This window comes from Drosophila hydei, unplaced genomic scaffold (genome assembly GCF_003285905.1).
Source record: "Drosophila hydei strain 15085-1641.00,03,60 unplaced genomic scaffold, DhydRS2 tig00008114-arrow-pilon, whole genome shotgun sequence".
Classification (NCBI taxonomy): domain Eukaryota; kingdom Metazoa; phylum Arthropoda; class Insecta; order Diptera; family Drosophilidae; genus Drosophila; species Drosophila hydei.
In genome coordinates, this window is record NW_022045827.1 from 2,192,085 (window position 1) to 2,219,323 (window position 27,239).

General features: G+C 41.7%; 1 protein-coding gene across 1 annotated transcript; it reads right to left on the minus strand.

The window, feature by feature from the left end:
- Positions 1–21,564, minus strand: LOC111599128 (receptor-type tyrosine-protein phosphatase N2). The gene is made up of 12 exons (XM_030224529.1): positions 21,434–21,564; positions 6,600–6,813; positions 6,150–6,449; positions 5,947–6,068; positions 5,389–5,892; positions 5,244–5,327; positions 4,484–5,099; positions 4,197–4,418; positions 3,918–4,115; positions 3,693–3,859; positions 3,255–3,639; positions 1–87 (listed from the first exon to the last, which is right to left on the minus strand). Exons 1-12 carry the CDS (start codon positions 21,562–21,564, stop codon positions 1–3), a joined length of 3,030 nt encoding a protein of 1,009 aa, XP_030080389.1.
- Between the last annotated feature and the right edge of the window lie 5,675 nt (positions 21,565–27,239).

Consider the following 27,239-nt stretch of genomic DNA (forward strand, 5'->3'; position numbering starts at 1 on the left):
TTATGTGGAGCTCTCACTCTCTAAACTCCAGCGGGAGTTGTTGTTAGAGCAAGACTCCGGGGTCATAATGTACCGTTTTTTCTTTGCCTAGGCATTGTCGAAATCTTTGTCAATTTAGTATTTTTAGAATAAATCTTTTTAGTTCTTTGTATATCTATGTTACACCATCAATGAAAATAGTTTTAAGAAATAATAACTTCCGTGCCTGAATAACGCACACATACATATCGTATATTATATGCTGATTATATATATATGTATATATAAATACATAGATATATATATTTATTTTTAATTTTTATTATATTATAAAATAATTTTGTTGTGTTATTTTTGTAAGTTCCGTTCAATTTGCTACGCATGGTTGTTTGTTTTTGAATAATATAATTTTTGTTTGTCGAATATACATCAATAATAATTGTCGTTTATATAGTTTATATGCTTTTTACTACAATACATTTAGAGTTTTGCATCTTCTTCTTCTTCTCGTTTTTAGTACACTTATTTAATTTGTTTGTCGAAGAACATTTGGAAATATTTTGTATTTAATTAACACTGAAAAAACGTTTTGTTAAATTAATGGAAAAAACTCACTACTAAATATTAAATTGATTTTGTTTTTAAGTGTTTTTAAAACTGTAAACTTTAAATTGATTTTTTTAATACTTTCTACCACGTTAATTAGAGATTTTTGCAAGCCCCAAGTTGTTGTTGGGCCTGCCACAGTTATTGTAATATTGTTTTTATGCTTTTGTGTTGTGTGTGTGTATTTTTTTTAAAAAGTATTTAATGAATCTTGTCTTTGTAACGAAGGAAATGCTAACAAACAAATATTGCGTCTAGTTAAATTTTTTTCGTTTTTGATATTTTCTTAACATTATTTAGTTGACATTTGGTTTTTTTCAAAAAGTTTTTCGTTTTTGCTCAAACTACAAATAACTCATGTATTTTGTTATTTTATTTTTAACACCAACTGCTACAGCAAACTGTTAATTATTTTAGTACTTTTCTTTTGTTTATGGGTATTTTTTTGCAGTAATTTTTGTGCTAACTTGCAGCAATTTGCATTTAGATACATACATCTTTAGACACTGCCTTAAATCAACTCAGCTGCTCCTGTTCTGCTTTCCATAAAGGAATTTTTATTTGTATTTTGGTATATTTGATATATTTTTTTGTTTCGTTTTTTTTTTTGTTTTGGAATATTTTGCACTTACTTAACTAGTTTGTATTATCTTTAGTCAATTGTGGATATCATTTGTAGTCCTTTGTATCATTGTGGCGATTCCGTTGTTTTGTTGTGTTTAGTGTAGCGTGTAGTGCAGTATTTTTCAGATACCGCACTTAAACCATGTGTTCTTAGTTAAGTTCCTGTTAAACATTTAGCTATTTGTCCATTTGAAACATTCAAAGGGTCATGCCTGAGTGGGGATTTCATTTAGTTTTTATAGTATTTTTGTGTGATGTGCGTGAGTGTATATGTTATGTTTCTGTATTTGTGTGTGTGTATTTAGTATATTCTTATCATGTTCTATTGCATGCCGGCGAAAGCATAAATTAACAATTTTGTTTTGTTAAAGCTTCGATTTCTAGATGTTGCGCTATCTTCTTCTCAATATATGTGTGTGACACACCCTCCTAAACGTTTGTTTCGACATAGGGAAACGGCGAGTGCGAACAGTTTGCGAGCTGCGCTTTTAGCTGCCTCGAAATCAGATGAGAAATACATGAGTTTAAAGCGCTGGCCACAAACTACACGAACTCGCTGAGCCAAGTGCCGATTTGGTATTTTTTGTATTTTTTTTTTTGGTTTTTGGTTCGAAATAAATTCTTTTAGGATTTTTGGTTTAATGAACAACTAAACAAATAGAGAGATTATGCATATATATAGATTATAATTTGCACACATATGGTTTGGTAAAACAATATTCAAATATTTGTTTGCTGAAAAATGACACTCATATATAGTAGTTAGTCGTTATATATATATAAATATTGACACTCACCATATTGTATATGAATAATGTATATTGTATACATGTATTTGTAATATATATAGACTTCTTTTTCAATATATAATAAACTTGTATAAGTAATTGTCGTACACATCAATAGCTTTTTAATCTGCATTTTTTGTTTTTGTTTTTGTTTTTGTAAATAGAAATTTTTGTGTTTTTCATTCGTTTAGGTACAAATTTTGCATTCATCCTTTTGCGGAATATATATATTTTGATATATATAGAATTGTATATGTCTGCTCTTGTATATGTATGTTGTATGTTGTATGTTGTATGTGTGTTGCGTGTCGCGTGTCGCTGTTGTTGTTGGCATATGTATACCGTTTGGTTAGTTTCATTGTTTTCTTGGTTGTTTGTTGTTTTTATCTTTCCCGCTGATTAATTCAAGCACATCGATTAGAGTTTTATGTTCACACAAAAAGTAAAGGATATTCATATTCGTGTTTTGCTTTATGATGTTTTATGCCAACATCGATAGATAAAATGCATTCATAATTGAATTTAAATGCTTAACAGCTACACATGTATATATATACATATATATATATATATATACATAAATATATATATATATATATATATAAATATTTGTCTTGTATATATAACACTCAAATTATGTTTCTCATATTTTTATATATGTATATATTTATGTACTTGATAGAAATATATGTGCGGCACGCCCAATGGCACCACAAGCTTGAGTTGACCCCAGCCAGAGACGCTCTCAACGGATGACACGGGCTGGTGTGCGAACCCGTTGCAGCATGCTGGCCTTGGGGCAAGCTCTGTGGCAGCATTGCAGACGCTATAAATTATTTGGTTTTTCTTTCACTTTCTTTCAAGTGGTGCAATTTGTGCTGAACATAGGCTTAAATATATATTTATATATATATATTTCAATATAATAATAACTGAACATTTAATGCGTATCCAACTCTAGCCGACCATGTTTAGCCCTTTTCGAACCTTCCAAGTGCTTAGACCTTTCAAAATAAATTGCATAAAACAACGTGTGTACTTTAATACTAGCTACAACAACTAAATTAGACCCCCGAAACGCTGCAACAACGTCATTTAAACTAAAATTATTTTTGGTTATTTTTGTTTTTTAGTTTGTTTTTTGTTTTATCTGCGCGCCTATTTCTTCTTCTGCTCAACGGACGTTTTGGCGTCCTTGGGAGTGGACTCCTTGGCTTGCTCCTTGTCCTTGGCTGCTGCTGCTGCTGCTGCTGCTACTGCTGCTGCCTTGCTGCTGGTGGGCGCCTCCTCTTCGGCTGCTTCCTGCGCCTTGTCCTCCTTGAGCGGCTCCTTGGTGGCGCCATTATCCTTGTCCAGCTCACGTTTTTCGCCCGACGTATTCGCCGGCAGAGCCTTCAGTATGGCATGCACCTCCTCGGCCACGGCCATCAGCACAAATTCGAACTGTTGCCGCGTGGCCACCACGCCAGCTCGCTGATCCCTCAGATGCTCCAATGTGGCGGCAATGTCTATCTCGCGTGCGCCCTTGTTCATGCGTCCCAGCACCAGATCCAACAGTATGTAGGAGCCAGTGCGTCCGGCGCCAGCGCTGCCATGCACCACAATGGGGCAAGAGCGACCACGATACGACTTATTCACCTTGCTGCAAAGCCAATGAGAATCAATGAACAAATTATGTGATCTTTCGGGACTAACCGTCTAAAGTCCAGCAGCGCCTTGGCTTGCGGCGGCACGCCCATCTGCGGCCAGGACAGGAAGTGGAACTGGGTCACAGTGCGTGTTTCGCTAGTGCGCAAATTTTTCAAGTAGAAAGAACGTACGAGGTAATCATCACACCAAATGTGCTCACTAACCAAGTGAACCTGTAGCAAACGGAGCTCAGTTAGTTTGTCGGAGTCGGGGCTAGTCTAGGCAGCTTACCTCATAGATGTGATAAACCTCTGCACCTTCTTCCGGCCAGTAGCGCGCACAGGCCACTTCTCCATTCTCCTGCAGGCGACAGAGGGCAACTATGACAACAGCGCCCTGCTCCCAAATCATTTGCCAAAAGTGCGCCAAGGTCGAGGGCAGCGGTCCCTGGGCTGCCACATAAGCGGGTGCGCGAGGATCGTGATCGGTCTGATGGGAGGTTTAAGATTGAATTCAGATTGTGTTTACTCTACACTTAAGTCTACAAAAGTTAGAGCTAGATGTACTCACAATTGTTGAGGCATTCACATAGTCCAGACCCTCGGCATTGGCCAAATGATTGAGCACCACCCGCGAGTGATCGTAGGGCAGCGGAGCGCCGGGTCGATTCAAGTTAGCGCATTGTGGTTGAGAGGCGGCATCTCGGGCGCTAGGTTCGGCCTCGTAGCGGCACAGCGCCTCCCACTCACGCTGCAGTCGACCCTTGTTCCGCAGATGATCCTCCATATATGACTGCGGAAAGTAAGTTTTGAGTAAAAAATAGGCGTGACTTTGAAGTGACGGGCAGCTCTACGCACCAGCACCATATGTCCAGTTGAGATGTCCATGTTCGTCAACGCTGGCTCTTCGCTCCATGATGATGTGCTGGAGCGTGATGATGGCGGTCGGCCTTCGGTCTCTTTGCTCAGCGAGGTGATGCGACCGCTGTGCGCCTGATCGGCTGTATTTGCACCACCGCCACCACCACTGCTGCCAGTCGTGGCGTTGCCATTCTTGCCAGCCATACGTGCGCGGCAGAGTTCTTGATAGTCCTTGCTGCAGCTCTCCGCGCCCGACATGCCCGTCTGCAGGCCGCCCAGCTTGTCGCGCTTGCGATCGTGCCGTTTGATCAGAATCAGCGTTACAAAGATCACAATCACAGCTGCGGCGCCTGCACCGGCGAACATGTAGGCCATTATGTGGGTCACATCCGGCCCCTGCTCGGCCAGCTCGATTCGCGAAGCAGAGATGCTCGGATCGCGCAGATCCTTGACCCGATCGCCGACGCCGGCGTACAGCACATAGAAGCCGACGCGTCGCTGGATGTTGTTTTTGACGCCGCGGTTCTCATTGATGTAGCGAGCTACATCAGCGGCCGTCTTACGCTCGGGGTTGTTTGAGTCCACCCGGAAGCTGACTTCGTGTGGTTGAACGCTGCAGAAAATTGACCGATACGAAATTATTAATGATCCCAGCCCGAAAAGAGAGAACCCTCAAAGTCTATCAATCAGCCATATCAATAATTTACCATCTACTTTAGACTTAATGTTATTAGTTTACCACGAACATGGAACCTACGTTAAATAAGAAAAGTATCCCTGCATGTGTAGTATTTGCGCCAACTCATTCATGATGCGCTGCCCATCGTACCAACTGTCGATACTGCAAGGAAGAGAAGTGTCAAATGGGAATCTTAGGCAAGGCGAGTTCAGTTGAGGCTTACGGGTTCTTGACGAACACATGTGCATATTCAGTGTCTACGGTGTGCGGCGCATGATCCTCGTCCGAGTGTTGCTCCTTGACGACCTTTTTCTTCTTGAATGGCTCGTTGACATCGCCGCCCTTGATGTGGGCGGGCAGCACCTCCTTGTTGACATCCTTGGCGTGTTGCGGCTTCTCTGTTTCCACCTGGCTACTCTGCTCGGAGGACGGTGGACCCAGCTGTGGACCCGGTTTCTTCACATCGAGCCGCTCGTGACGCGCAAAGCCCAGCATATTGGCCAGCAGCGCTTGTTTCAAGTCAGCCGGCTCGTCCGCTTGCGCTGAGTCCTGCTGCAGCTCGTCCTGCGGCACCAGCAGCAGACCACCCTCAGTGTAAACGCGCTGATTGTGCAGTGCGCGTGGATAGCTATTGGAGGCCAGCATGGCCTCCTCCTCCAAGGGTGTCAGCGAGTTGCGGCGCAAACTGGTCTCGAACGCCAGCTCCTGCTCCTGGGCATTGACGTCGCTGTCGCTGGGGCGTCGCTTCATTAGCTCCGGCTGTGCTGTCAGCTGAGCCAACGGCTCCTGGGCTAAGCCCTGCTCGTTGGCCAGTTCACGGAAGAAGGAGTGCTTGGGCTGCTGGCCACGACGCTTGAACGGCGCATAGTTATCCGGGAAGTAGAGCTCACTCGACTCGTTTAGCTCCTCGGGCAGAAATACGGGTGCTGCCGGCGGCTCCGGGTCCTGTGGCTGCTGCTGTTGTTGCTGCTGCTGCTGCTCGACAATTGCCTCCAGCTGGTCCATGGCGTTGGCTGGTTGTTGGTTGCGCTGGTAGGGCTGCGGATCGGGCTCGGAGGCGGCCAGTATTTGATAGAGTTCCAGACGATTGCGTGGACCACCCGCCTTCGAGTTGGCATCCTGCTCGGCCAAGCGCAGCTCCATGCGTTGTCGTTCCGTATCCAAAAAGGCATCCATAACGCTCGGTAGCTCCAGCTGTGTATTCTTCATATGGCCGTCCAGCTTGCCGAAGTGCTCCAACTCGCTCGGATCGTGACGCAGCCGCCGGCGATCCTGCAGCTGCAGCTGATGCAAGATGCTGTTGAAGCCGCTGTCCTGCGGCTGCTTCTTGTGCAGCGCTGGATAGAATTGCGCCTGCTGCCTGGGCTGCGTCTGGTCGTAGTAGTCCGCGTTGCTCAGCTCCAGCTGCTCCGCCTCCGGTGGCGTAAACCGCACATAGGCTAACGCGCTCGCCGGATCACCATAGTCGGGTGGCGCTGGCGCCAAATTGGCGCACAGATTCGGCGGCAGCTGTTGTTGGCGCTGCAGCGAAAAGAGCGCTCCCTGGATCCGGCACTGCACGTAATGATGGTCCCAGCCTAAGCCGGCGCCCTGCAGCTCCTCCAGCATGGTTGCCAGCAGACGCGATTGGTCCTCGGTGAGTGGTGTCCTGCAACAGACACAAAACACAATTATCGCTGCACCCGATTGCAAATGCGACAAGGATAATTACTTCTCAATGTCCTCGACGTCAACTCCAGTGGTTGGAATGCACTTCCCAAAGATGTTGTCTGCGAAATGCAAATTATGCTCACTTTTAATAGGCCATGTAACTGCATTAATAGCGCGTGTCTTACAATGGCTGCAACACAATTTTGCCTGCCCCCCCCTGCCTTCTGCCTCTACCTGCCACACACAACACATTGGCTACCTTTTGTTTTCACCCTGATTTACGAGCGTTTAAATGCATATCCTTGCCGCTAGTCTCTGGGCTGAAAAACTGTGCATGAGACTGCGACTGCCACTGCAGCACCCAGCCATATAATAAATACCTCGACATGTGTGTGAATACACTGTTCAAAAATGCTCCTGGCTAAGGATAAGAATGTTCGCAGTTGGATGTATGTTGCCTGCTTTGAGCTTTGATATATTTTTAAGACTGTCTGCAATTTCTCTGAGTGCAGCTTCACTTTCACGTACAATGCCTAGACATGTGCGTGGATACACTGGCAGAAATGTAAGCTAAACTAAGAGAGTCAGCCTTGACTTGCGCTTGGGTTTATATATATATATATTTTTTCTAGACATATATGTGAATACACTGACAAAAATATTCACTAACTCACTCACTCTGGGTAGGGTAGGGTGCTCTAAGTCTATATCTAATTTTTCTGAGTGCAGCTTTCTGTTATCATAGACACATGGTTCAATACACTGACAAAAATAAGCAGCATAAAGTATATGTTGCCCATCAAAAACTTGCTTTGACTTTCGACTCGTTTCACATTTGTCACAAAGTCTATGTCTAATTTTTCTAAGTGCAGTTTCCCCTTTTACATTTGAGCGCGAACATTTTTCACTTTTGGGGTCAAACAATTCCTTCCATTTTTTTCTTTTGCAATTTTCACAATTTTTCGCAGGTTTTCTTCATCGCGAGCAGCAGCTGCAGCTGTTGCAATTGTTCTCTGGGCCCCGCCGTCCACGAATTTCACAGCGCTTACATAAGTAATTGAGTGTGTTCTCGATAATGCACTGTTAGGCATCCCCAAGCCGCTGGGTGCTGCAGTTGCTCCCCCATTTGTTTGGGCTCCTTTTTGTCCCTTCTTTACGCTGTTTGAATGCGCCTCGCTTTGAAGCACTTGGCAAATACGAAAATATATACGCCACGCCAGGGCCAGCGGCTGGAAAATGATTCCCAAAACTCAGATGTGCCCGCTGCAATTCGACCCACAAAATGGACTTTTTTCTTGAAGCGGTCCGAAGTGCATTTTCGGTCATTGTTCGCAATTGCCGCCACTCTAACGAGGTTGTGACCAATACACACATGTTGTGTGTGTGCGTGCGTGTGTGTGTGTGAAATCGTTTTATGTTCCAGCTTCGCCTGCTATTGAGCACTTAGTGCAATCGAGCGCCCTCGAGCTGTGCAGTCCACATTTCACTTGGATAACGCACCAAAACCTGTCACTAGCTCAAACGTTCAGCAAAAATTCTCTAAATGGAAACGTTTCCAGCTGTAAGTCGCTTGGAATTTGTATGAATGTTGCTAGGAAGCACTTTTGTGAGTAAGCTCTGAGGCAATAGTTACGTTCTTTGAAGAACATATGCAGCTTTGCTTATACTTCGTATTATATTTGATTTTTTCTTCTTCTATATATCTTAAATGAAGGTTGCGAATTCAGGGAAAATTTATAAATTTATATAACAAAAAGTTCTTGAGCAAGCCCTGTTTAGACATGACTTGATGAAGTCAAGCCGGTCTGGCAGTCTGTGCACCCAGCGACTTCATCAATTACAACAGCTAAAATCTTATATATTTAAATGTATATAAATTTTAAATATTTGAATATTTAAATATGTACACCATATGCAGCTTGAGTAAGTCCATCTTTTCAAGAACTCATTCTACTTTTTTAAGCATTTTTGCTGTGCACTTTTCAGTAATAAGTACACAGATATTAGACATTTCCCCCTTTGGATGACTTTCCCAGAAATTTGAAAATGTATTTCTTAAAGTAGAGACTTATGTTTTGACAAATAAATACACACAGCTGCTATTAGCACGCTCCAAATTTAATTAAGAGAGTTCTACAAAAGCAAAAGCTATTCAACAATAATTCACAGCGCCGCCTAGCTTGAAATACTAACGCTATTTTATAGAAATAATATACATTAAAACAATATTTTATTATTTTTTATAACACGCTCATGAACTGCACTTAAAATATATATAGTTATTTTTCCGCTTTGCCAACAAAAACTGCACTTAGCACATATATTTATATTTATTATAAAACACTCGCAGCTGTATTTGCTCGCCCTAAAGGCAAACTTCGTGCCATTAACGACAAACAAGCCAGAGATATGTATCTATTGCTTTACCCGCACCCACTTTAAACATCATATTTTTGCACAGTTGATAAAGACACTCGCTGACACACAATCAGATATTGTTGTTGTTGTAGTATATAGTGTGTATATATAGAGTTAATCGACTGTTGGCGTTGATATCTTAACTTACCATCGTAACAGACCTCGGTGTGGGGTATGCAAAGCGTCCTAACAAACTGGCAGCCTGCAAGAAAACAAAGAAGGAAATTCACATGAAAGAGTTGTTAACAAACAGCCAGCAACAGTGGAAGAAGAAAGAAAAACCAAGAATAATGGGCAGAACAACAAGTTTCAGTTAAGACATAATAATGTGGTAAAAGCCAAATCAGCATTACCCACACTAAGCAAACTGTGGCGGGGCACAGGGCACAGGAACCACCCCAATCACTCGAACCAGCAGCAGCAAACGGTTTAGAGTTTTGGCACGTCGCCATTTTGTCGTTGCTCGCTTGTTGCTGTTGTTGCTGGTGTCATGTAGCACTTGCTTGGCTCTTGGTTGAATAAACGCTTTTTATGAGCATGTCGCACATGACACATGCCACCCCTCCACACACACACACACGCATCTGTACCCACAGCAACAGCAACAAACGACAGACAAACTGCAAAATATCCCGACAGGATCCCCAAAAATGGTTCACAGTCAAAAAGCTCTGCTTGCCAAGCTGTTGTTGATGCTATTGTTGTTGCTGCTCCTGCTGCTGGCTGTGACGTCAACACAGAGACTGAAAAATGTGGCACTTTCTTGCCGCCATCTTCGACGGCGCGCACATGAGCCAGCAGCTCACGTAGGCCACGTCAACGCCTGTCATTACACGAGCAGCAACCGCTGCCCCTTCCACTCCCGCTCTCCAGCCGTAACTCCCATGCCCTGAAAAACTTTATTTTTTGTTTTCCGTTTTGGTTGTCAACACGAACACGCTTCTTTGGCTGCGCTTTAACTTTTCCCTGTTGACGCACCAACATTTCTTAGCCATTAATTAAGCCGCAGTAATTTGTGTGCGGGCAGCCGTTGGTTAGTTTGCCACCCGCTCAAAAACTCTCCAGACCCAACAGATCCCAACAACGGCCCCACATTCCCAATTGCCAGCTGCGTCGCGGACTGGGCACTTTAAGCGTTTGTTTTTTAATTGTTGTATAATTGCAGGCCGACCATGGCTGAAAATTAATCCCTTGAGGGCCACTTAATATACCCTATAATCAAACAGAAGTAGCTAGAGTCAACATAATTTGGGTTTGAGCAAAGCATAAGCAAATGTCGACTTGGCTAAGAAACCAGCTTGTTCTAGCAATAAAAGAAACAATAAAAGAAATTGTGTTTAGGAGTTGCAGCAAATCTTTAGTTAGAGCTAGACAATTTAAGTAAAAAATACCTAAAAAATACTAAAAATAAATTTATGAAACGGGAAAGACCTAAAAGCTAAACTAAACTCCCTAAGGAGCTAAGCTTTATCTCAAGCTGAAGCCAGAAAACTTGAATAAAAATTAATTTAAGTCTAAAACCTAAAACCTTTTAATTATAATTTTCTATATTTCCTCACCTTACATTACCTTCTACACATCTACAGGGTATTCTTTAGTCATTCACATCGTAGTTAGAGTCTCACTCTGTTTTTATGCCACTGGCCTGAACCTTTTCTGATAAGCGCCCAAAATAATATGTATAATTTTTAGCCGTTTTCACGCCATTAAAGATTAAGTAGCCTTTTTTTGTGGGAACTGGAAAGTCTGTTAAGAAAGCGTTGCCTAATTTCTGGAGCAGGCGAGACAAATGACTTCATCTGTCAGCCGAAATGAATATGAAATTTGAGTGTGGCCCTTAAAAGCAGTCAGATAGTTGAACTAAGAGCCACTGCATCCTTTGGAACGTGCTTTATTTTCATTTTGGTCAGACCGTCAAATGTCAATTTGTGGACAAGTTTATTGCACACTCAGCTGCAACATTGTTGGCCAATAGCTGCCTGCTCACAGTGAGCTATTTCCAAAGAGTTTCACGACTTTTGTGTCAACATGACAGATTGAAGCGCACTTCATGGACGAAGCCAAAATTGTCAATAAATGTGAAAAGTGCTTGTCAATAGCTGTCAAACGAGGCCAATGTGGCACGTGTCTAGCTGCCACTTGCAGCACGATACGCAACAAAAATGCTTTGGCAGCTCAAAAGCAATTTTGTTGCCAGTCTAATTGTCGTTGCCATCAGCATGGGCCAGTTAAGTAGACTAACTGCCAGCTGAAGAGCCACACCCGTTCTAGAGAGGCGGGACAGCAGCTGGCACCCAGAGCTTGTTTGCTTAAGTATCCTAGCAATAATTTATGCTTTAAGAGAACACACTTTACTCTAGCTAGACTACTATACTATCCCATGCTAGACTACTCGTAGCTCCTTACTGTGTGGGAAAGTCTGCCTCGGCTGCATCCTATACGCATAACTAGTTTGCTTGCACTTCCTGCAATAATTTTGCCTATTTAGGAAGACACTTCAGGCACTTTACTCTAACTAGAGCTATTTATATACTCTATCAAGATAGATCACATGCTAGCCTACACTCTACTAAGCCTAATCGTACTGCAAACTACCTTCACCCTACAGTCATGCTATGCCATTACGAGCTATCTACTCTGAGTAGACCAGAGCCTGCTCACTTGCACTCTACTATAACATATTCCTTATATCCTAGGACTTATTATACCATACCACTCAGATAGGCATACAGCCTACAATTTACACACTGCACTCTAAACAGCCTACTCAAGCCCTGTTAGCTTCTGTCGTTCTCTTAGCCCACTTCCACTCTATAAAGAACACAAATGCCAGATGTATAAACTTGCATCCCACACTTTATATGCTTCACTCTTTAGCCCGCTGCAGCCTGGGCGCCATCCTTTTTTCCGGCTGTCTGTCAACATTGTAGGCACGCGTGGAAAAACAAATCACGCCCAACATCAAAGCCCATAAGCAGTGTCCTTAGCCGAGGCTCATAAATATGCAGGCTCATGTCCTGAGCTGGGCGTGTGGGCGCGGCCAGTTGCCAATGTGCTTTTTCCGATAAGGCGCAACGTGGCGTATGCGCAATATTCCACATTTCGCACTGTGCCACCTACGCCGAAATATCCATGAAACGTGTGTAGTTCGCTTTGTGGCCAGGCACCAAATGGAGCCTGCTAACTGGCCAGCCAATAAAGCGAAACGAGGCTAACTGCTTTAAATGCCCACGGCCAAGCGTTGCAGCAGCCAATTGCCCCATTACACCCATTCACTCTTTGCTTTCACCCTTTTTTTTAGTGCTACAAGTTTTATTTATATTTGCACTCGATTTGCTGCAAAAAGTGCGTGAATTCGCTGGAAGAGGCAAACAAAAAAAAAGAGCTGTGATAGCTCTTTGAATTGATACAGCTCTTAAATTGAGTTTTAGCCAAGGGGAGCCTCGAGCGCTAGTGAATGAGAGATGGGAGTGGAAGTAGATAGCATTGATAGAGTGAAGCATATAACTTATATTATATAATTTTATGATAATTTCGCATTCGCTTGACTTCATTTCTTTTATGAGACTTTTATGTAATCAGCTTTGATCTAAATTTTGAGAATCTTGTTCTCTTTTATGTCCTTCATCATCAGACAGTTTCGCTGAGCAAATGCCTTTGCAGCTATGCATCATATTGAGGTGGCACTTGAAATGATTTGCAATCTTCGACTGCAACCGAATAACAAATCAAAATTGTGCATATCAATGCAAAAGTATCAGCTTGTGGCCAGTTAGGGCAGGAGCTGCTGGCACGTCCATTACTCATTCATTGCGGCCTTTGTGGTTGCATCAATTCGTGTGATTGATACGTTGGTGCTACAACTCGAACGACTGTCAACGAGCTGCAAAGCGAAACTAGAGAAGGACTGGAGAGCTCTAGAGAGCTGACGAGCTGAAGAGCCTTCTGAATGGCAGCTGCAAGAGGAAGCTGTGCAAGTTGTTCGTTCCCTCAGCCAATGTCGTTGGCTGGAACGTCTCTATGGGAACGCTTCCACATTATTTATTTTTCTTCACATAAATTATGGTTACGGTTACGGCTTCGTCCACTTGGCAAACAGTGAAGCGACCCCAAACAATTTAATAAATTCTGCCGCAGGGCAAAATTGAAAATTCCACTGCCCCTGGCTCAGCCCCTGGCTCAGCCCCATGGCTAGCTAGCCAGCCAGCCAGCCACTCCCACGTCCACAATTGAGACGCATTTTTGATTGATGTCCACGGTCATATGCACAAGCCTGTTGCGGGTGCCAGCTTTGTGGTTCCAATTTTCAGGTCCCAGGTCCCAGGTCCCAGGTCCAGGTTCAATTTCTGCTCTGCCTGGCAGCAAATGTTGTTTACTTAGTCGCTCTGTGGCTTCTGTCCTGCTTCACTGTTATTTGCTTTCGGGTCAAGGAATTTTAAAAAGATTTTTATTTCATAACCACGTCTGTTTTTTTCCATTTTCCTTGCACACCTCCCTAAGCCCCCCACTTCGTTCTGTCGACCGCAGCAGCGACACGTGTGAGCGCTGCAGAGGACAAGCGTATGGGCTAACGTGTGGTATGTGTAATGTGTGCAAAATAATAAAAAAAATTTGAAAAAGTGAAAACCACAGCATATCTTGCGGCTCTCGTACAGTGGGGCAGCTTGTCAGTTTAATGAGCGATATTATTCAAAATATTTCAAGCAATATATTTACATTATCTGGCCTAGCAACAAGTCTTCAAATGAATTCAGCTATGAAATATTTTTGAACATTTCTCTAGCTTAAGGGATATGCGCGGAGATAATTTATGAGTCCACAAACAATTAGAAATAAATTTGTTGCTCCACTGTGCGGTCGTGCGTGTACTTTAATGTGAGTCTTTTGCTATAATGATGTTGTTCCGGGGGCATTCGCATAAAAATGCGCTGACAACGTGTGTCAATGGCTAGGGCCAGCGACAAGGATAACAGAACATGACCAGGACACCGGCACCAGGGCCAGCATAACTGTCAGAGGGTCGACAAGCGCACGCACACACAAAGCGAAATAAATAATAACAGGACGACCATTAATCGCGACAAAGACAAGAGCCAGGAGCCGAACCAACGAGGAGCAAATCAGAGCACAGCCAAAGGCAATGCGAATACATAGCAAAGGCCAGATACAAGGGGAGCAATAAGAGAAATGAGAAATGTGAGCTGGTGGGGCGAGAGGGAGGGAGAGGCACCTAAACATGCTATAGGAGAAATGATAGACACAAAGCTCGACGACTGGGCCAGCTCGTTAAAGGCCAACATAGCAAGACACACGAGCCGCCAGTTATATCCCCTACCTCGCTCTCTCTCCCTCTTTAACCAATGTGTTATGTCAAGCATTTAATGCCTTGCCAGTGACATGCGACACGCAGCGCGATGCCTGGCAAAAGCAAACAAACAAATAAAACATAATGAAGCCAGGACTCAGTGAGTGAATGCAGCGCCTCGCCACGTAGCAACGCAGCATCCACTGAAGTGCAGCTGTTTATGGGCTCAGCTGCTGCACAACTGACAGGAAAGCAAGCTCAAGCAGCTGCCGAGAGTATAATACGTTAACGTATATTAGATATGTGATTTAGCATACTTGTTGTATAAGGCTTACATGAGAGAGATTTGCTGTTACTAACGTTACGTCATGTGACAGAAAAATGTGTTGAAGATTTTTTCTGATGTGGGAGGAATGCTTAAAAAGTGAACTGAAGTGTAGAGCTAAAAATCTAATCAATCTAGCATATCTAAGCTACATATCTGAGTTGTAAGATTCATAAAAACATTCTACATTCTGATAAATTATTTTGTATACATTACATAAGATGAGATATACTTGGAATTATGAGAGTTTCCAAATGAAAGCTGCGTTTATCTAGTATAAGCTTTATAGCTATAGGAATTATTGGCAAAGTTTATGCTAAATTTTCCAGAAACTTATTTACTGTAGTCTAAGTTAGCTAAACTTATCTGAACACACATGTTGAAGCCCAATGTATGTATTATGATCATATAGCGAATCAACATACCCCAACATTATAGAGCACCTACAATAGACATAAGCATAAACGTATGCAGCTCCCATTTCGCTTAAGCTTAGCTTTTGCCACGTTTCGGCTGGGGCTTTTGTGTATTTCAGCTTTATGAAGTGTAAATAAGCGGCATCATTTCGCCGCCCATCGGCCATACTTTTTCGCACTGCTTGACTTTATGACTTTCAGCTTTAGCGCTTCGGCTCAACTCGACTTGGTTTTTTGTGCGCTGCTAAGCAGTTTTTCATTTTGTATGCTGATTTATGCACACTCATTTAATTCATAAATTTTGAAATGTTTCGGACATAGTCGACTGTCTTGGCTGAGTGGCCGTCGGGACCCTTGTCCATTTGCCTGGGCGCTGGCGTTGATTTATCTAGCGGAATTTGTTAGCCCGAATTGTTGGCCGCAATTAGGCTGCAGTTCAAGTGAACGCGCCGCATAAATATAAACTTTATATTTCGTTTTTTTTTCCTTTGTCTACGGCTCTTGCAAATCCAACAAATTGTGTGAGTGTGTGTGTATGTGGCAGCAACAAGCGGCCAGATTGAGCACATAAAGCTCGTCCTTGCCAGCTTCTTGCACACACTCAGGCGGCTAACCACAGGGCACTGTAGGATAAACACCAGAGACCACAACGCATATCCTGCTGATGGCTTCTATTTGTCTTCGGCCTGTTTGCCAAGCAGCTAATGCAGCGGGGACATCCCCTCAAAGTGATTAAAATGGTCAAGCAGCCCAGCCCAGAAGTAAGTGACTTAGTTATGAACTTTGCATTTATAATTGAGAGCATTAGAAAGAGTTAGAAGTGGCTGAAGGTCATAAGTAGCATAAATATGATTTGTTTGTGGATGTCCTTTTGTTTCACTTCATATATACGAGTTCTATAAAACATTTATGTGCTCATTAAATTCGCCTATTCATGTGCGACTTTGCCTATTGTCATTGTATATGAATGATGTTTGTGTAATTATTTGAAAAAGATAACAATTAAAACGAAATTTATGACATCTCATTCGAATGGAAAAACTTATATAATTACTCAGACATCATTTATATTCTAATTGCGGCCATAAATATTCATGTTAAATGCCCTTTCCGGCAATTACAATTGTTATTTGTCGCTTTATCACAACAAATTGATAAGAATGGAAAAGGCTTTTTCAACTTTTCCATTCAGTTAATTTGAATGTCAAATTGTTTCTAGGCAACGCATCTTTGGCCTCATTTTTCCGTTTCCCAGAAGCGCATCATCAACTGCTTTGTTAGCCAAATTTGTTGAAATTATTCCATGGAAATCACATAAGCAGCAGCTGGCTTCTGGTCAGAGGCGCATTTGGCCAAAAATTCTGGGAAATTGCAATTAAGACGAGCTATTGAAGGGCATCATGGGTTGCATGCAATTGAAGATGCAATCGCATTCAGAAATGGGAAAATGGTGAAAATGGGAAATGTAAAACGGAAAATGGAAAATCAAAATCGAATTTCCAGCAAAATGCCTGATTGCTGGCCTCAAGCGTCACGCTCACGCAATGCTTAAGGGGATAGCATACCTGCCAGGCCAGCGTGCGTCAGCAAAGGACCTCCAGCTACGCCTCGTCTGCACATCGAGAGAGTGGCAGGGAAAGCGGGGGCTAGCTTAGTGGTATTCATGTCAGGCTGCTCTACTTATCTCTTGCAACAGTCTTCACAACAATTGGCTTGAGAAGCCTTTTCGCCCACAAATACCTGCCATAAAATCATCTGAGCTGCTCTTCAAGTGATTTAATTAAATCCAAAACGTCTCAAATCGTGCAATTAATTTCGTTTTTGGCAATTTAAAAGTATTGCATAAATCTTTATTGTTTATTATTTCGTGCACATTTTTGAACAAATTCATTTCGTTTCATTGTTTTCGGCCTTTCTCAATTAATGTTTGGGCTGCTTTTAATTTGCGCTCGTTAATGGTCTGGCCCCTGCCACGCCCCACTCGGCATTTCCTTAAGACAAAAGAATTGTTCATGAATTTTCATTAATTCGCACTGTGCGCACAACGCCCTCATTTACTTAGCCTCCTTTCTCTGTTCGCCTCTGTTGCGCTGTGTCTGCTTTGCTTTTTCATTTCGCTGGCATAAAAATTCATTAGAATTTTTGCATAAATTAGTAGCAACAAAAGCGAGCAACCTGCTCAGGCTGAAGGCGACCAACTGAGGAGCAGGAAGCACCATCAAATTATCGATAACAATAACAATTTATCGAAAATCAGCAAAAAGTGTACTTGAAAATTTAATCTTGCCCTGAGTCTGAAAATAAGAAAAGCCTTTTAAGCTGCTACCGATTGAAGATAATGAAAAAAGTTTTGTATAAAATTATGTAATAAGCAGGCGATAACAACTTCAAGTATTTCAGTTACTTGCAGTGCACAAGATGTCAAGTAGGTAGAGCTACAGATGCGTCAGTGAGACCTGAGGAAGGCAAATTTCAAATATGATTAACTTCATATTTTACTTAGAGCGCAATACATATTGATTGACAGACTTTATTTTAAAAGGACTTGCTTTAAAATGAATTGAATATCTAAAGCCAGCAAAAATATTACAAGCATACGCTGACGTCAGAGACTAGCAGACTTGGAAATTGCAAATTTCCTACTTCTCGATGAGTAATTCGCCTCATACTTTACAATCGATAAATATCGAGTGACAGACTTTATTAGCATAGCATTTATTATTTATTTATGTAACTCATCCTTTACAATCAATGATTAACTATTTATAGCTTAAACCTGTCGGCATCTCTCCAATATGTTTGACCTGCTTTTATATATAAACTTCTCAATTTACTTTACAATTGATAAATATCGATTTACACAGTTTATTTGCTGAGTATTTGTTGCATATTGTCAGAGCGCTTCCTATCAAATCTATGGCCAGCACACGTTTTCTCGAACCCTTTAGGAATTCTAATCTCACCTAGTTTATTTTTACATTTTCTTTACCTTTTTATCTCACCAATACCCGCTTATACCTATCTATGGCTAAAACTGTACGCAGTTACATAGAATAAACAATTTTGCAAACATTATACCAAAAAAAAAAATCCAAACACAGAAAAAAGTAATGTGATTAACGACTAGTCGAATGACAACACATTTAATTAATTGCAGGAAAGGAGACATGTGAGTTAATTTTCGAATGCATTAAAAAGCGAGCATATAATGGATTTTCGTGCGCATTTTCATTATGCAGAGTTTCAAAGGGCTCTGATTACACGAAAATTAAATTTAATTTGCGAACATTTAAAATCAATGAAAATAATTAACCTGCCGACAGCTGGAGTGGCGTGAGAGTGCAAAAAAAATATGGGGTACAGCACGCTTGCCTACACACAGAAAGTAATTTATTTATTTATTTACATATTTCGGTGGTTGTGCAAATAACGGCATTTGCCTGGCCGCAAATAAATCAAATCATTAGCACAAAAGGCTAAGGTCGACGTGGAGGTGGAGGCTCGTTCAAGTTGAGGTTTGGGCTGCTGCTGTTTGCACGCTTGTCATGAGTATTAATGCCAAATTAAGTGCGCCCCATAGAGCAGCCACACACTCAGATACAGACACACAGAGCTGTGCGTGTGTGTGTGTGTGTGTACCATATGCCATCTAGACGCGCAAAACATAAAAATCCAATTCTTATTAAATTTCCGCACGCCCACGCATTTGGGTCCTACGCCTAAGGCAAACGTATGAAGGGGCTAGCAGGGCAAAGCAGACGCCAGATATCTAGGCACCACAGTCGCCCTCGCCTTGTTCGTGCTCTGCTAACCCCTGCGTACTACCCACTGCTGTTTGCTCGAATGAATTTAACATGTTTTTTGTGTGTTGGGCGCTTTGTTTTCTAATGCCACGCCCCTGCCCTTTGGCATAGCAGGCAACATGCAAAACACAAGTCACAACACACACACACACACACACATATATATATACATAGAGAGAGAAAGCACTGACTTTGGTATGCACATCAATACACATTTAGTTGACTTTTGGTTTTTTCCTGTTTCGTTTTGCCGAGCTCAACTCGAAGTTTATAGGGGCTTATGCGGTGCAGGTGGGCGTCTGTTAAGTGTACCTCACTCTGGTTACACCTGGTTGCCAAGGCAGGCCAGGGCTATTACCATGATATTAACATTTATTTGCTTTGCCCGCAGCAGCAGCAGCAGCAGCAGCAGCAGCTCTCTGCCCCGCCCAACTCTCTGAAGGCCCGTTTCTGTTGCCTACTTTGCGGCGCAGCAATAAATACATTTGCATAAATTATGCAACATATGAATGGTTGTTCTTATTACTGTGTTGTAGTTGTTGACTGTTAGTTTTGGCGCCTGCCTAAATGGACCTGGCCTAAGCTAGTTTCTACACCAGATTTCGGTCCACAGCCGCCGGCAGCAAAAAAGAACTCAAACAAGCCAAAAAACAAAAAAAAACACTTCAAAAGCAAAGCCAAAACAAAGTGCCAACAAAGTAATTGCGCGCGCGTTTGGCTAACGGGCAATGGGTAACTGTATGTGTGTGTGCGCGACTGCCACGCCCATAGCCATATGGTAAATATATAAACAAGTGCAGAAAGCAATAGCAGCAGACGTCAAACGCCTAAGGACATTTGGTTGCCCAGCCTTTTGCATAAGTATCCTGGCCGTGCAAGTAACTGAAAGGGTAGACCAAACTGTTGAGGCAAAAGTTCTAATATGAAATTATCATTATGGCTAGGGAAAAGTTTTAGTCATTAATTTTAAATTTATTTTATTTGGAAACTTAAAATTTGTCAGTGTGAAGCACTTTGAATTTGTGAAATTGTGAATTTTTGTGGAACTCATCTGTTTCTAGAGTTGCTCATTTCTTTCCCTTGCGCTCACTTGCCACTCTGAACATTTTTCTCTCGTTCCCTCTTTTTATTTTTCTCTATATCTGTCTATATACTTATTTATAAGTCGCTATATCTTAGTATTTCCTTTGGCTTATCTTTTATCTCGTTCCAAACGTGTTTTTTTCTCTCTGTTTCTCACCCTTTTTCTATTTGTCTCTCTAACTTTCTCTATCTCTCTCTCTTTCTGCCTTTTTCTTCTATATCTATCTTTCTCTCTTTCTCTCTTTATCTCTTTATCTCTCTATGTATCCCCTACTCTCCCCCTCTTATTCTCTGTCTGTCTTTTAATATACCTCTTTACCTAGCTTCATCTCTCTCTCTCTCTCTCCCTATCTCTCTCTCTCTCTCTCTCTCTCTCTCTCTCTCTCTGTCTCTCTCTCTCTGTATCTCACTCTCTCTCTCTCTCTCTGTCTCTCCCTCTCTCTCTCTATATATATCACTCTCTCTGTTTCTGTCTGTGTTTTTCTATATCTCTGCATATATATCTCTCTCTCTCTTTATTAATACAGAGTATATTTAAGTCTGGCAATCCAAACTACCTAACCAAGTCTTTCTACAGCCCTCTTTGACTTTCCTTCATTTGTTGGTCGCGACATTTTTATGTTTAATATGTTTTTGTGTGTGTGTGTGTAGCTGTATTTAAGTGTGTTTGTGTGTTCTCCTCAGTCTGTGCGAAATATGTGCGCAATTTTACGCATATTTGCACTTCAGTGTAGCATTTCTCATATGGCTATTTATATGGATATATGAGTATAAGTGCATATCTTTGTGGATATACGTATATGTGTGTGTGTGCATGTGTGTGTGTGTGTTTGTGGAATCGGGCTGGATATATTTACGAGGCTACGTTAATTTTGATGGCATGTGTGTGTGTTTGTGGAATCGGGCTGGATATATTTACGAGGCTACGTTAATTTTGATGGCATGCCCTCTGGCAATTTGGCGGCCAATTTCGAATCAGACTCGTATTATAACACATTTCATTTTTATGATTCTTTATGATGATTACAGTTATTCGTCATTAGTCACGCTTTGGTCTCGTTCCATTGGCTCTCTTTTGATTGTCTGCCAAGCCTGCCCTTCCCTCCCGATTGACTCTAAACTCGAGTCATTATGAATTCCATGTCAGTTCAAGTTACTCAACTGATGGGCTACACAATGCAGGTGGGCGTACTGCTGAGGGGGCGTGACGCGCACACACTCACACACAGACACATGTGCTCATTGTTTCATTTTTATCTCTTAATTACATTTTCATCTTGCTGCCAGCCTTCAACTCGCCCAGTTTAATTAACTTGGCAGCCAATCTCTGAGTAGCTGCTGTTACTCGATACGTCCAAGGAGCATGTCCCTCATAGATAGCGCCCGCCTCGCGTCTCATGCCCAACTTTATGAAGCAACATAATTGAATTGTTATGGCTTTCAATGTTTGCCTTCCCCCTTCAGTTGAAACTCGAAGCTATTAAAGACAGCATTGTCTACTAATAATAAACATATTCAGTTACTGGAAATATGAGCAACATTCATTAAAACTGAGCCATTTAGCTCCTAGGGCTTCTCTAACAGCGCTGGGTACTAATACTATCTTATGCAACAATAATCATAATCGGAAGAGCTTCGTTCAGGCTATTTATATTAGCTTGAGGATCTCAAGTAAGCTTCACACGACAAGAAATATTTGATAAACTCTAGTCAAATAATCTTATGCTAATAGTATGCATTTGGAACGTGACCTGTACACGCCACGAATAACAATTTTTAATCAAAATAATAAATAGAAAATAAAATTTCGAACCTTGTTCTGTCTCGAGACATTGCGCACATCTCCATGAAAATGAGATAGCAGAGGCAAACAAATATCTACATTTTGCATATGCTGTCACAGTTATTTATTGGACTTAGGACAACTTTAACCTCAATTCAAACTTTGCGCATTTGTTCCGCATCGACGAATCGACAAACTTTGTCAACGATTACATCTGCATCTTTATCTTCCCAACGTCTCAACGTCTCAACGTATTTTGCGTTTATTCATAACACGCATTTGTCCTTCAAATTGTTGATTTCATTAAATATAGTTGGTGAAGATTTATGTGTGTTTTTTTTTTTTTTTTGTATGGTGCTTGATTTTAATTCTTGAAGCTGTATCGACTCTATGCCTAGGTGAACTCAGCTCTCTGGGACTTTTTTTTTATTTTTTTTTTATTTGTTAGAGCTGCAACTTTAAGCTACTAGTTGTATATAAATATTGGAACTGAATTGATTGCTTAACTCTCAGAAGTAATTTTTTGATCAATTTGCTTAAGTTCAAATTTGAGTTTTTTTGGAAGAAAATTGTTTTTTCAAGATTCACACATTTAAGGCTATGTAGAGTATTCTGCATAGCTGAAAGATAAATATAATTATATATATATATATATATATATATATATATAATTAATAGACTAATATCTAATCATATCACAGTGTATAATATCATATGCATATCTACTCTTGTAAGAGTCTGTCATCTTCGTCATGCTTAAGGAAGCTGTGCAACTTTTTCTTCTTAGCTGCAGGTAATAGACAACTTTTAATGCGCGTGGCAAAAACTTTCTAACAAGTGCTTGAGCTTGGCATGTGTGTGTGCTTCTATCGCTTCAAGTACTGCAAATGATAGCCGCTGGTTAACATGGCCAAAAAAGTTGCCATCTCTCTCTCTCTCTCTCTTCCACTCAGCCACGCTGCTACCTAGTGGCACTCATGTTCTTCCTTTGCACGCTTCCGCTTGTGCTTGTGCAGCTCATGCGAACAAGGCTAACAGCCATGAAAAATAATTGCTGCACAGCGCAGCGCAGAGCAGAATTTGAGGCGCTTCCAGTTGCTGCACGCCTCGGCAATTTAATTTATAAAATGCAACAACTTGTAACTAATGAAAATGCACTTAATTTGCGCCCTCCGCTCAAATGGCTTGGAACAACAACGTTGTCTGTCTGTTTGCTCCTCTAGCCTCTAGCTCTCTTGGGCGTGGCAGCGTAAACATATTGTTACCCAGTTGTAGACACAATTGAGCAGCATTTGCGCATTTGTCAGAGACAGCAAATGCGACGACTTTTCCTTTTGACTGCACCTTAAGCCAGCAGCAGGAAGACAAAACGGCGCAGCAGTCAGCTCCAACTTTTCAGCTATCACTGGCCACCAAAACTTACAAGCGCCAAAAAACTTGCCACATTTCGTAGGTGCGCCACGACGCAGCATTTAAGTGTCGCAATTACTAACAATTGCCGCAACTTACCACAAAGATGCAACTGCACAATATGAATACGAATATGAAATGCTCTGGCTAGAATTTAATATAAGATTTATTTTTTTATTTTTTTAAAGCTAAATAAAATCTTTTAAAATATATTTCTATTTGATAAGCCTTTGGAGCTGCTTTAAGTATACTGAGAAACGGAAAAAGTCATTTTCTTCAGCTTCCAAAATAAGCTAACTATAGTCTGCTACCGCTCAGCTCTGAAGTTAATGAAAGTTTAAGACATGTATATTTATTTTCTTGCTGAGAATCCTTCACCTGCGTTGCCTAGCACATGAGATAATTGAAACATCTTCTAGCAGAGCACAGAGTGCGCAGCATATATAAAGAAAAAACTGTTGCATTTAGACGCCGCATAAAGTTTTCATGCAAGAAGCGTGAAGCGCAGCAACAGCAGCAGATAATGCGGCACTTATCTAAGTTTTCGACACACTTTCGACTGGCTTTCAGTTGCAGCAATTGCAACTTTTTTTGGGCTGAGCCAAGTGGACTTCAGCTAAAGTTGAATGCTAAACTTTGCGAAATAAATAAAATGCAAGCAGCATATGACAATGAGCAAGTGAGCAGTAAATGGCGAAGATATTTCAGAGACTTGCTAAAATATATATGGAAATTTACAGATACGTGCTCAGCTCTTTAGTTTCCTCATATATTACCTTTACTTTAGTTAAGCCTTTATTAAATTTGCTCTCTGTGCGCATTCGATTGTAAAATAAATAAATTGAATATTTCAAATAGTTTCCAGCGGCAACAAATAGCAATCAGCCCACAGGACAGAACGTTAATAGAACAATAGCAATGCCTACATCGTGTGGTTGCTTTGTATAAAATTACTTTGTGGTCTCGGCTGCTGACTGAAAAGTGTTGCAAATCTGATTTGGTTGCGTTACGTGAGTGGTTTTCAATAAGTAAATGATTTTTTTTTTAGTCAGTGTGGAGCCGCGCGGCGTATACGTGATGTGGTAAATGCAAATGCTATTAGCGCTGCATTTATCTAAATTTTTTTTTTCGCACGACTGAACTAATTAATAATTCATCACAAATTGATGGCGAAAATACGACAAAAATAAAATTTAGGTTGGAATTTCATTAAAATTGCCGCACTGCAAAAAATATGGCAAATGCGCAGTAGCAGCAGGAATTGCAAAAGATACTTTTAAAATGTGCGCAAATATTTGCTTTTCAAATGAAAATGAATAAATGCAGCAGCAGCAGCAGTTGCAATAACAACAACAGCATCGATAGCAGCAACAGTTGCTGCCGTGTGGACAGTTGACAAAAGTTTGTGCTTTTGGCTTTGCTGTCATTTTAATGAAGTTGTGTGTTGCTGCTCGTTGCTACGCTGCTTGCCGCAGGCAAAAGTTCAATGCGTTGTTGCTGCCACGCGTTGCAGCTACTAATTAAATTTTATACATCAAACCAGCAACAAAAGTTGTAACTCGAGTGCTTTTGCTTTGCGGCAGTTCGGGCTAATGATAATGTTGCTGCCGCTGTTGCGGCTGTTGCTGCTGTTGATAATGCAACCTGCTTACTAATATATACATGACATGGAACAACAGCTAGCGAGACCATTGTGTGTGTCAGCCCACAGCATGCAGTGTCAGTTCATTTATCTACAAGAGTCTCTGCAACAGTCTGTGTGACAGCAACGGCAGCAGCAGCAGCAGCAGCAACCGGATGCGTGGGCGACACACAGACGTGCGACAGCAGTTGGCAATCAATAAATCCCAGGACCCAGCTCCTGTTGATATTTGCGCAAGGCAATGCATAAATGCACGCCCACACTCACACACTCACACACACATGAGGGTTGATTGCTGACGTCCAAGTTGCAAATTTGCATCAGCAACTGGTTGTTGTCATGACGACCGGACTTAGAGCTGTTCGTCCTTTAGGGGTAGCAGCAGCAACAGCTCGAGTTACATTTCCATTCCCTAATGGAAATGTACAGTTGCGTCCAAGAGCTGCTGCAGGTGCTGACATTTACCGCAGTTAGGGCATTTAAAGCAATTTGGAAAGTGCAATTAGTTTGCAGCAAACCTAATGAAATGTAAAACTTGTGCAGGCTTCTTCTAAACACTAACTGATAGTACGCCAATTACGGTTGAACTTTTAATTAAACAATATTCTGTTGCACATGAAATCGTAACTCCAGTGAAACTCTCTTCATATTATGGCTGAAATACTAATTGAACACTTCAAATGCAGCTCATTGAAATAATTGAAAGCAACTGATGAAAATGTACTTTAACTGCATGAGATAAAACTTAAATCTATGCTACATGAATCAGTCTAAAAATCTTGATGACCTTTTTGATATTTTTAAACACTTCTTAGTTTTGAAAACTTTCAGTTTTTAGCACACTTCGAGGAGCAGACAACCCACACTAAAAGAGCTCAAGTCATTAAGCAAAGTTTGCTTATTTTATGCCATTTTACAACACTTTTAGTGCTTGAACATAACTGTATGTCTAGCATTTTACACTTTTAATGTTGATTACTAAATGTCCTACAGCACATTGAATAGTTTCACTAAACATCTAGTTTTCATTGTTCAGCAAACAAACATTTTGACGGCACTGTACCCCATGAGGCAGCCGCAGACAAAATGTCAGCGCAGTTTCGGCTTGAATGCGATGCAGGGATAATTTGATTTAACAACTGTAACTGGCTTAGTCCGATGCACTTTGTCAGTTTCCGGTCAAATAATCGAGTGACAGGAAACACAAACACAAAAACACACACACACGCACACACACACACACATGCATGCATTGCCTGCACAAACTAGTTAAAACATATTTGCATTGAAAATCTTGTTAAAATGTGGACGTGCAGGCAGATTGGGGCACGGTGCGCCCTGCGGGGAATTTGGATTTAGTTTTGCGTCAAACTTTTAATTAAGCTTGTAAATTGTTTTGCGCCAGCAAACAAAAAAAAAAAACAAGAAAAACAATAACACGCACATGCAACAACATGTCAAATGCAAGTCGTCCCAGCGGCCTTAGGCAGTGTTGTGAAACGCTTGCTGTACTTACCAACATTGCCCTCCGCCTGCACAAGATCTCCATGTGTGACCAGCAACAGCAGCAGCGTTAGCGCTGCCAGTGAGACGAATTTCAGCTGCCTAGCCGATTGTCGCAGTGCGTCCAGGTTGCAGCATAGGCGGCTAAGGCCGCAGCCACGCCCCGTTGTTGCTGCCGCCCGCTTGCCGTTTAGCAAACGACGGCGGGGCGACAATGACGACGCCTTAGCACGCAGGGACAACTGTTGTTGCTGTTGTTGCTGTCGGTGTTGCTGCTGCCCTTCCTGCTGCAATGGCTGCTTAAAGCATGCTCTGTGTTGTTGCTGCCGTTCGCACTTGGCTGCTGTTGTTGTTGTTGCTGTTGCCGTTTGCTGACGCTGCTGCTGCTGTTGCCGCTGTTGCGCTCTAGTTGTTGTATATTGCTGCCGCTGTTGTTGCTGTTGTTGTACATTGCTTGCCATGATAATCGGCCCACCTGCAAGATAAGCAAAGGGTTTCATACTTATTGCGGTTCTTGACGGAAATTGAGAAAGAAATTGAATGAAAAGTCATGCCCAGCACAGTGTGACAAATGTGATTTGCCCTTGGCTTTGATGAAAGTGAAATCTGGAAAATGATAGCTGAGGCAGCATTGAGTCCTCTAGAGTGTAAACTTTGGGACTAGCACATATCTTTTTGTATTTTATTCTTTATCTTTATCGCTCACTAGGTCTTCCTTTTGCCGTTCTCAAACAAG